This window comes from Papilio xuthus, unplaced genomic scaffold (genome assembly GCF_000836235.2).
Source record: "Papilio xuthus unplaced genomic scaffold, Pxut_1.1 DF828037.1, whole genome shotgun sequence".
Lineage (NCBI taxonomy): Eukaryota > Metazoa > Arthropoda > Insecta > Lepidoptera > Papilionidae > Papilio > Papilio xuthus.
In genome coordinates, this window is record NW_013530612.1 from 1,666,300 (window position 1) to 1,677,418 (window position 11,119).

At 38.7% G+C, this 11,119-nt stretch overlaps 2 protein-coding genes across 2 annotated transcripts; one reads left to right on the forward strand and one right to left on the reverse strand.

Moving 5' to 3' along the window:
* Positions 1-82: 82 nt before the first annotated feature.
* On the reverse strand, positions 83-8,101 carry LOC106114578 (PAX3- and PAX7-binding protein 1). Its single transcript, XM_013307841.1, has 16 exons — positions 7,779-8,101; positions 7,207-7,334; positions 6,596-6,853; positions 5,882-6,029; positions 5,631-5,732; positions 5,188-5,332; positions 4,717-4,906; positions 4,275-4,398; positions 3,988-4,191; positions 3,707-3,882; positions 3,559-3,623; positions 3,284-3,468; positions 2,933-3,113; positions 2,691-2,824; positions 2,336-2,544; positions 83-260 (listed from the first exon to the last, which is right to left on the reverse strand). The coding sequence occupies exons 1-16, from the start codon at positions 7,936-7,938 to the stop codon at positions 138-140; spliced, it is 2,532 nt and encodes an 843-aa protein (XP_013163295.1). The 5' UTR covers positions 7,939-8,101; the 3' UTR covers positions 83-137.
* A 339-nt stretch (positions 8,102-8,440) lies between these two features.
* RpLP0 (ribosomal protein LP0) lies at positions 8,441-10,863 on the forward strand. Its single transcript, NM_001312274.1, is given in 7 exon segments — positions 8,441-8,470; positions 8,631-8,723; positions 8,992-9,228; positions 9,375-9,531; positions 9,752-9,876; positions 10,175-10,411; positions 10,597-10,863. Coding segments are annotated over 6 exon segments (951 nt in total). The 5' UTR covers positions 8,441-8,470; positions 8,631-8,669; the 3' UTR covers positions 10,738-10,863.
* Positions 10,864-11,119: the final 256 nt, after the last annotated feature.

The window sequence follows — 11,119 nt, forward strand, 5'->3', positions numbered from 1 at the left end:
CTTAACTAGTCATAATAAATTAAGTACATATATGTATACTGAGTTAATGTTGAAATATTGTTGTTTTTGTTAGACATGCCAAATGAAATGTAAAATATTTTTTCGTTACTATTTGAAACAGCTAATGTTTTATATTTTTAGTTTAAAAATGAACTCTGAGTTTGGTCATAAATGTAGATGTAAGTGTTAATTGTTTTAAAACACAGTTTAATAACTTTATTTCGTGATAATTTTTCATTTTTATGAAATATTTTTATTATTTTATGATTTTTGTCGCGTTTATTATATTGATATCAACGTTGCTGGCGATGTATACTTATTCTATGCTAAGAATTACATTTTATTGTGTCGTAGTAAAAAGCGTCGTAGCTTGTAGATCGTCAAATTGTTGTGACCCGGTGGGTATATGTCACCATATTATATTACAATAGCACACTAGGGCCACTCTGTAACTATGATAAAAGTGTCACTCCTTGTTCTATGTGTCATTTTCTAAGTCTATAAAACTAATCTGATTGGATGAGGATTGTACTTCACTTGGTTCACCAGATCAGACAAGTTTGTAGCACTATACCTTAATATATTAATAATTAATGATATATGTAGTTGCATCTGTGTGCTATACTATATCTATATAAATAAATATGTTCTTTAGCTATGATGCTTTGTATGTGCTTGTGAACACACCATCAAAATTTATTGAAATACATGTTTAATAACTTGCATCGATGTATTAAAATATTGTAAGCCAAAACCTTTCGGTGTTAGACTCAATGTAATGTTTTTGAAATAAAGTGGATTAAAAAATAAAATAGTTTATTTTTTACCAAACTAACGCTAGGAGTTTTATATATGTCTGTTGAATTGCGATCAAAAAACGCTGGAATCAGCTTTTAAGACTAATTCATTTACTTCTTCGAAGTCTCTTTAGAGTGCAAACATAATTTCATAGGTTTTTTTTAAATACCTAGTAGCTTGGAGTTTTGTTTTGATAATTTGTGTCCAAAAAAACTTCAATGAATGTCTTATTTCTTTATTAATATTAAATACATATCTGTCAATGTCCTCTCATTGTAATTTTTTACTAACCATACGTTTCAAAGCCCAAAATTTCCGTTTAAAACATATTGTTATCTCTGTTTAGTCAAAGATAATGAAAGGGATGAGGACATGTTTTATACAGAGATTTTGGCCTCGTAATCCAATTGCATACAAAAATATATTTAAATTTATGTTCTCTTCCATGAGAAATAAGCTCAACACTCACGCAAAGTTACAACTTAATTATCTATAATATTATTTATTTAGCAATTCAAATAATAAACTAACTGAATACCATAAACAAAAAACTTAGATATATGAACAAAACTGAATAATTATTAATTTAACATTGTATTAAAATTAATCGGCGTTGTTGCAAAAAACAAATCTTGTTCCTAAACAAGAACAAATATATTAAATAGAAATATTTTTTTTACATTTCCTTACACAATCTTGGATAAGTTTGTTGGAAATTTACCTACAGAACGCGTTGTTAATCTTCTCAAAGGACTTTCAAACTTGTCTATTTTCACATTTCCTTTAGAGGTGTCAGAGATTATGAATTTCTATTTCGCAAGTGCTAAAAGCAGATTTTCATTTGAAATGGTCGCGCAGTTCTTACTTTTCTAATTAAAGAACATGGTCAATAGATGTTAATCAAAGGCCAAGGTACCCGTTTCTTCAAAAGCCTAATAATTTGATATTTTTAAATATTTACAACTGAATCGATATTTTGAATCCGATTCATCAATTGAATTGGACACGCCTTTTTTCACGTGAACATCGATATTTGTTATACGATTATATTTTAATCGAATAAACAATAATGTCTTCAGTTGTAGTCGTATGCTAACGAATGTGAGTTTTGCGTCGCCTGATTTGATGTCATTCAGCCGCGTGCGCCTCGGACAAAATGCTGCGTGCTTGCTCCAGTGCTTTCCTGTTGGTAAAAACATTATGTTTAGTTCATCTCACCCTCAACATGATTCTTATATTAAACCACAAATATTAAGTATTATAATATAAGTCTTGTTACATTTTTTATTAAACATGAACTTGAAAGTAATATTAATTTAGTATTTTTAGAAGCCTTGTTGGCTTATAGATATGACAAACCGTGAGTTTCTGAGACCAAAACCGTTTAAAACATATTGTTTTCTCTGATGTTTTAAAAAACGGCCTGGGATAATGATATGTTTTACAGATAGATTTTGGTGTCGGTAACTCACTCAATATGTGTTTTAATTAGATCGTTATTGTTACTTCATTTAGTATTTCTTATTTCTAGAAAGGGAGGGAGGTAGTTATGATATGATATGTAGACATACATATGCACAGGGTTGTCAGATTGGAGTCGCGTGAGGGCGAGCTGTGCAAGTCGGGCGAGGCGGCGGAGTGCGTGCGTGCGCAGTGGCCCGGAGCGCGGCAATGTGTCCGCCAGCGCCGCGCCCGCAGCCGCCGCCTGCACGCCCGGCGCCGCACCCGCCGCACAGCACAGTGTCTCTGTGTACACAATATTGAGTTACTGTAGTATAAAAATTATAAACTATACTTGAGTAATTATCAAAATTTAAAAAACCTTTTAAATTTCTGTTATATATATCTAATCTATACCAGTGCGTGTGTAGCAAAGCAGAGATATAATTTACCAATGAGAGAGAGGACGAGGGCGTCCGCATTCAGCGTGGGCGGGGGCGCAGAGAGCGCGAGGGCGGCACGCAGCAACCGCACGCCCGCGCCCACGCAGCGTCGCCAAAACGCACCGCCAGCGCCCTCCAACACGCTGCAACGTACAATTCCCTTTTAATTTGAAATAGCTAAAATTTTTTTTAATACTTTTAAAATTTAAACTAACTCTTATTTATAATATTTATGTATATGTGATACTGACTGGGGCGGCAGCGCGGGCAGGAAGACGTCAGCATGCAGCGCGGCAGCGAGGCGGGCGCGCGCAGCTGTGGCCAGCCGACGCAGTGCGGGTCCGCCCGGCAGCGCGCACGCACGCTCCAGCACGCGCCGCAATCGCACACACGCGCGCACGCACATCGGGTCCCACGCCTGCTCCACCAACTCTGCAATACACGATACAACTTAAATATACATTTTATGCAAACTTACGAGTCATTTTTACGTCATTTTCTTTTCATTTTGACACGCGCCTTATCGGCTAGCAATTACCATACAAATTTTACAAGAATTTTTTCATATTTATCTACTTCTATCAGCTGATGATTAAACACACCTGTGACCTTAGGCAGCACAACCTTGTTGATGAGTGTTGGTACGAGCAGCAGGTCGGGGTCATCGCGAAGCGCCGCCTCGCTCAGACCAGCTCCCAAGACCGTTCCCGGCCCCGCCTCCTCCTCGGACGACAGCTCCGAGTCGCTCGACAGCCGCTCCGCTCGCACGCCGTACATCATCAGGCATCTGGCTCAATTATATATTAGTTGTATTTCTTTCAATTAACGTCTTCCTCTTTATAAATTAAACAAGTATAAATAAAATAAAAATGCTCACTTGTACCAGTCCATCTTTTCATAATCTTCATTGTCTTCATCCGCCAACGGGTTCCACAAGATCAACTGCAATATTTTATTAATTAGCAACATTACTCGAAACGCAAATCCCAACTCCAAATATGCAAAGTTTCATGTGAGATGGTTACCTCGTGCCGGATGTACGGTGCGAGCAGTCTGGGCAGACAGTCAGCGACGTACGCGTCGTTGTAGAGCGCGGGCTGAGAACGTCGCCAGCGCGACACACGCGCGCATACGCCGCGTACGCTGCGCCAAGCCGGCAGCGCGTCTGCGAACACCTGCGACGACAGCTGACGGATCGCTTCTGTAAACACGAATTATACCACCGTAAGGTAATTGTCGAACAGAAGCCACGCCCCTTTCTATTATTCAAGTGTCGGAATGACACTAGTACTGGTATAGAACATACCGATCTCCAGTGTGAAGTGCTGCTGCTCAGTAGGAGGCAGGTCATCGTCGCTGGAGTCGCCGTCGCGGTGTGCTGGCACGCCCGCCCCCGCTGCCGCCGCGACCGCCTCGCGCCGCATCCTTCGAGCGCGTCTCCGCCCCTCGCGCTCCGCCGCACGTCGCGTCTTCTCCTCACTGTCTACTGGCTTCGCTACACCTGGACGGGCTGTAACAATGGATATTATGCTATCTTTAAATGTTTACTTGTATTTATTAGGTAGGCAAAAATATGGAGAATAAATAATGTACCTGCGAGCGCGAGAACATCTTGCGCTTGGTCGCGCACGTCAGCGCGCCGGCGCTCCACGAGGAACTCGCAGCGGCGGCGGTGCAGTTGCAGCGCGCGCGCTTCTAAGGCCTCCAGCTGTGGCATCTGCATCACACACAAAGCATTATATCACACATATATTTGAGTCATTTATTGTTGTCACAATCTTGACGGCTTTAAGATTAACTTCAAATAATATATTTGTTCATACATTTTTATACATTTTCGTTAGATCTGTTCTAACAGTTGTAAGAAGCTTCACGGTGAACTTGGCTTTGGCTTTTATCTTTATCTTTTAAGCTTTTATCTTGCCCCAAGTCGCTGTACAGACCACAATGTTAGGTATGTTGGGGTGTAGCGAAATGCGGGGAGAGGACAGCGCACAGATGACCTTGAGTCGCCAAGATATTTGAAAAGACATACCTTTTCATCGAGACACTCGACAAGGTCAGTGATGTAGCCGCGAGCTGCCTGCGCGCGGCGGTAGGCGGCGTCAAGATGGTTGCGGCGCGCGGCTCGCGACTCCCGCATACGCGCCGCAAGCAACAGTCGCGTCCGCACCTCCTCCCGCTTGCTCGCTGTCACCGACCTCTCCGCCTGCAGCTCCTCTAACCTGATACACAAGCACACCATTTTAAACAACGTTATATGTGGTTTTACCTACTAAACCCCTTGTTTGCCATCCTCTAGTGTCACTGGCTCCGGGATCTCTAGTAGATCACAGCAAAGTTTTTCCTGAATTAAATGTTGCTCTTGCTATCTGGTAAGACTTTTTTATAAGCAAATATATTTTGAATTGATGGTAACAATTAATATATTTATTCTTTGTCGCTTAATATCAAAATAAAAAAAACTACTAATAAAATAAAGAAGTGCATATATAACAATAGTTACCTCGATGTGAGTGCTTCAAGTAGTTGTTGTGCGGTGGTGGGCGCGGTCTTGTCAGCTGTGAGCAATGTGCGCAGATGTGACGTGTCAGACACCTGGGGTGCGGGAGGCAGCACTGCGAACGGGTTCAGCTCCGTATTGCCATCACCTGGTGAATACAGGATGTTTAAAACAGATGTATCGTAACACGGGATCAATTGAAATTACAAGATGAATCGTATTAATATTATAAATGTGAATGTTTAGATGTATGGATGGATGTTTGTTTGTTAGAAGGTATCTTCGGAATGACTGCATGGATTATGCTGAAATATGGCATAGATGTATAAATATAGTCTGGAAAAACTCATAGACTAATATATACCTTTTTTAATTTATATATCTTTTAACCGAACAACAACGATTATGTAAGACATATAAATATTATGTACAAAAGACGAACTTACCAGTAATATCAATATTAGCGGGCATTGCTTTCTGTATTTGCTGTTTCTCCCATTCCTCTGCTTCGCTGTCCAGCTCCTCTTCAGAAGCAGCGGCAGTGCCACCTGGTGGTGACAAAAGTAGCTCTGTATTTTCTGACGTTATACGAAACGCAGACCTTTTTGGAACATATTTTAAAGTAACATCACATTGGCAATTCTGCATTTTCAAGTTAACTAAAATTACAACTTTCACAAATAAATGTAACACTTACGTTTAGGTTTATCACTAGGTAGGACCAGTCCGCAGACTTCTATCCTGCCATCCTCGTCATCATCGTCTCCTGAGCCGTCGTCTCGTATGAGCCGCGAGCCCGGCGCCGCCTCCGATCTGATGGGAACGAAGTCGCCAAGCTCGCGAGCCTGCAATCACAAGTTTTATAGTGAAATTGACTTACTCAATATATTTAAATGGTATGACCCACACAAACATACATACAATTCTAACCCTTCAATTAAATAATATAGCTATTTAATCCCAAATCAGAATTATTTAGATTTCTACTCATATAACTTGTACAATATTTGTATCATATTTACAAAGCTTGTTCTATCAAAGTTTTTTACCAAACATAAATAAGATTCAGATTAGATTCCAATCTTTCTTTTAAAATAACATATTTACAATAACCTTTTCAAGAAATAATTTCTAAATTGGAAAAAATCAATGTAGCCACAAAACTTTTTGCGCAGCAATATGTGCACCTCTAATGATGTATGTTGCGCTCACTTGTATAGATACATTGAAGAGTAGAACATAAACAGATGACTGGAAAACAGGTGCTGATGCATCGCAACAATTACATGCATAACCAGACCCATAACTACATGTTTACATATTACAAAACTGTAGGCGCCAGAAGACACAAAGAAGGGTGTCGACATCGTCGCGTGGTGACGGCCATCTCTTAGTCCCTCACCTCTCATACCTGCTGTCGGGTCTTGCGCGCCGCATGGATGAGCGCCGCGTCGGGTATGTGGCCCGGCTGCGCGAGCGCAGCGCGTACCGACTCCGCGCGGTACAGATGGAACCCCCTACTATCCTCCTCTGCCTCCATCTCATCATCAGACAAGTCCCCGGCTCCATCTGCTGCTAGTGCCTCGCGTCCTGACAGTATGAGACCCTCCAGTGATACTTTCTTTTTGACCTTTGGCTTTTCTTCCATGTCCTCATTGTCCATTGTGTCCTGGATATTGACATAGCATTATTTACAGGTAGTAAGAATTACAATTATTTAGTTGTTATTCACAGTCCCACACAACTCATGATGTTGGAAATGTATTTAATAAAAAATTAAATTAAAGCCATGGAAATAAAGCATGAACTCTTCACAAAGTAAACTTAAATTATTCTTTTTATGTCTTGGCATTACTAGTATTGTTTTCTTCCTTTGTTGCCTCCCCTATATTAGCGGAAATATGTGTCTACCAAATAATATAAGGATAGATGGGTAATTTTCACATCATCATAAAACATGATGGATTAGATGTTGCATAATACTTGCAATGTTATGTATTGTTTGTGTTTTGTGAACATTACCTCAGGTGAATTATTGTCATATTTGTTATTATCACCATCAGGGACACGACGTTTCTCCTTCTCCCGTCGCTTAGCAAGTTTTTTGCTCTGTGATGATTTTTTTACTTTAAAAACTTCTCCATCATCCTCTGTTACAAAATCAAAACAATCAAAATTATTAATATTCAATAACATAAAATTAGTTCAAGTAACAATTCAATCAAGTGGAAAACATTAAGATAAAAATTGTTGTCATAGTTAAAGTAAAAAGTTGATTGGACATAATTCAAAAATAAAAAATTCTATGCTTTAAAAAAATCTATTTACATTAAGATTTAAGAATCTGTTTTTGCATTCCAAAGATATAGTTTACAGTAAACAAAATCACAAGCAATAATTGTTTTGAATAAATATATTTTATATGTTTTGCTATGTCAAGTATTGTATAAGTACTTAAAGAAAACAATTATCTTCACAATTATAGCTTTAGTATATAAAATATATACATAATACATGTTTATATTGCATAAGTTATCAACGAAACTTCATATTTAGGTTATATCTAGGCAAATTATTCTAGGTTAATGACAAACCTTCATCAGCAAAACTTAAGAGTGTAGTGTTTTTAACAGGTTTGTTTTCTTTTTTCTGGCTGATGATAGGAGGCGGTGGTGGTTCAGGATCTCCGTCATCGTCATCATCAGCGCAAAAGACGCGTCGTTGAATCTTCTTTGGTTTACGAAATAATGACATATTTTTAATATATGAGAAGTTAAGGTTAACAGTGATATCGTATTTATGTTTTAACTGCAAACATTCAAATTAATTTAATAAGGACTGTACAATTTAATGATTTTTTCTATAATTTTCGACGCTCGACGCAAAGAATTAACCAATTCATTGGCTGTCAATGTCAAACTGTCATTTTTAGTTTTAGTCTGTGATAGTTTTTCGTTTTTCACTATGGTCAATGTTAACAGATTATGTAATGGTAGTGTTGGTCCTTTTTCAAAAATAATGATTTTGAAAAAACAGTTACGTTGCTAGATTGATTTATTTGGACAAAATTATCTCGGAGATCAAATAATCTTATCCGCGAAGTTTTAACATAACAAAATGCTATTTTGATAAAAATAATTGAGAAACCGATAAACCAGAAAAGTAGTTTAGTTTCCAAATTAAAAACCGTAAAATGGATTGAACGACATTACACATTCCCAACACTAGATCTGTCTTTGTGTCCCACGAACGCACAAGTTCTGTGCGTATTTGTGTTTTGGTCTTGGTAAGTGTTCCCAAATCTAGATTTATTTATGTAATCAATTACAGTTTTACATATTTTTATTTGATGTAACAATCCTTGTTACATTTAGTCTAAACAATGTGCAATATTTATATGAAATCTGTAAAATGTGACTTCTTACAAAAATGTGTTTGTCTTCTAGTCCTTAAATTTCTTCGAAGTCCCTACTTCACTCATCAAGATGGGTAGGGAGGACAAGGCTACCTGGAAGACTAACTACTTCACCAAAATCATCGTAAGTTCTTTTTGTTTTAGTTCACGTTTACAAACAATATGTCTGTCCTAATACCAGTGAACACATAATTGGTTCTCTGGCTTCGCTTTCAGACTAAATCAACGTCTTCAAATTTATCCTAGTGTGATAGTTTCATATATTAACATTGCACTGGCATTTTGGAGATACAAATGTAACCTTTAGAGTAATCTAGTAAACAGTATTTTAATATCCTAATTACTAGTTTTCAAAGTGATAAACTTTATAATTACTCTTTTATTAATTTCAGCAACTCTTAGACGAGTATCCAAAATGCTTCTTAGTGGGAGCAGACAACGTGGGTTCGACCCAGATGCAGCAGATTCGTATCTCGCTACGAGGCCACAGTATTGTGCTGATGGGCAAGAATACCATGATGCGAAAGGCTATCAAGGACCATTTGGACAACAACCCAGCCCTTGAGAAACTGCTGCCACACATCAAGGGAAATGTTGGTTTCGTGTTCACCCGTGGAGACTTAGTGGAGGTGAGTAAACATCAATATGTTTGAAATACATAATACAATTAATAAACTGAAAATTGTAAAGTGTTTAAAATTATGTAATAGTTTGTAATAAATAACTAATTTTACAAAGTTTGAAATGTTTAAATATTGTTATTGTTCTATTTTAGGTGCGTGATAAGCTGCTGGAGAACAAGGTGCGTGCACCTGCTCGTCCCGGTGCTATTGCCCCTCTCTCAGTCGTCATCCCAGCACACAACACTGGTCTGGGCCCTGAGAAGACTTCCTTCTTCCAGGCCCTCTCCATCCCCACCAAGATTTCCAAGGGTAAGAAAAAGGCAGAAGAAACTTAAAATATGCAAATTATTAGTAATTTTAGGTTTTGAAGATATCTACTTAGCAAATAATATGAAAATTCTATAAAACAAAACTAATGATTCACTTATATTTTACTAAAATGTATAGAAATTCTATAGCTATAACTTTTGTTGTAAAACTTGACAAGACATCTGTTATATTTTTAACAAAAAGCATTGTATTTTTTCAGGTACAATTGAAATCATCAATGATGTGCACATCTTGAAGCCCGGCGACAAGGTGGGCGCCTCTGAGGCCACTCTGCTCAACATGTTGAACATCTCCCCCTTCTCGTATGGTCTGGTTGTCAAACAGGTGAGCAACATTTTAGTTTATATTACTTTTTTTTTTTAACTTTAGGTATCTTTGCAAAGTCAAGTTACTACCATCCAAAGTGTTGAGTACAGTGTGCATAATGTAATGCATTCTGATAATTTATCTTTGGTATAGTAGTTGCTGCATGGATATAAAATATTTCTGTGATAACAGAAGTGAGATCTATCAGCAGACATTTAAAACTTCCATAAATTCATGTACACATAGCTACTTACGAAGTGTACAGATCAATCTTTCAAGTACCTCTTCTTAATATATACTTTTTTTTTCATACCAGGTGTATGACTCTGGCACCATCTTTGCGCCGGCGATCCTGGACATAAAGCCAGAGGACCTGCGCGCCAAGTTCATGGAGGGTGTGGCTAATGTGGCTGCGCTGTCGCTGGCGGCTGGCTACCCCACGCTGGCCTCCGCGCCGCACTCCATCGCCAATGGATTCAAGAACCTGCTCGCCCTCGCTGCAGTCACAGAGGTTGAATTCAAGGAAGCCACCACTATCAAGGAGTTCATCAAGGTATGTTAAAATTATTGCGGTTTACAAGTCTAATATTCGCCAGTTACTACTTTTGTTGAAGCAATAAACAACAATATTTTTTTTGATAAAAAGTATTGTTGTTTTTAAACTACATGTTCATTGACCAAAATGTTGAAATATCCTAGAAAACAGCAATGTTAATGTTTTGTATTTGTTTGCATCAGGACCCGAGCAAGTTCGCGGCAGCCGCAGTTGCAGCCCCGGCCGCAGCAGCGCCCGCCGCCGACAAGAAGGAGGAGGAGAAGAAGCCCGAGAAGGAGGAGTCTGAAAGCGACGACGACATGGGCTTCGGTCTCTTTGATTAAACTGTTGTGGCATAGTCTCGCTCCCACTGTGACCGGACTCGTCGCGCCGCCGGCCAGGACAGCCATATGGCGGCCAATGCAAGTCTACACAGCGGTTGCTAGTCAATAAATGCTACTATGACCGTATTTAGTCTTTTATTTATTTCTATGATACACCTATTGAATGTGTGAGTGAGAAACATAAGCGGGAGCGGCGCTTTTGTCAACCACCACCATGCCTGAATTGTGTTATTATCAAGATATCCATATGAATGAAAGGTAAGTCAACCGAGCATTACAGTGCTCGGTTGCCTTGCAGTCGTAACCCCTTCCCTTAGGGTGCAATTTCATTAGTGGAAGCATTCGGTCTAACTACAAATAGAAATGGTCTGCCGATGTAAAG

Coding starts and splice junctions, on each gene's coding strand:
- LOC106114578 (XM_013307841.1), bottom strand. CDS start 7,938: ATGTCATTATTTCGTAAACCAAAGAAGATTCAACGACGCGTCTTTTGC. Junction 5,733..5,881: donor ACCTAGTGATAAACCTAAAC/GTAAGTGTTACA, acceptor TGTCACCACCAG/GTGGCACTGCCGCTGCTTCT. Junction 4,399..4,716: donor TCGAGTGTCTCGATGAAAAG/GTATGTCTTTTC, acceptor TGTGTGATGCAG/ATGCCACAGCTGGAGGCCTT.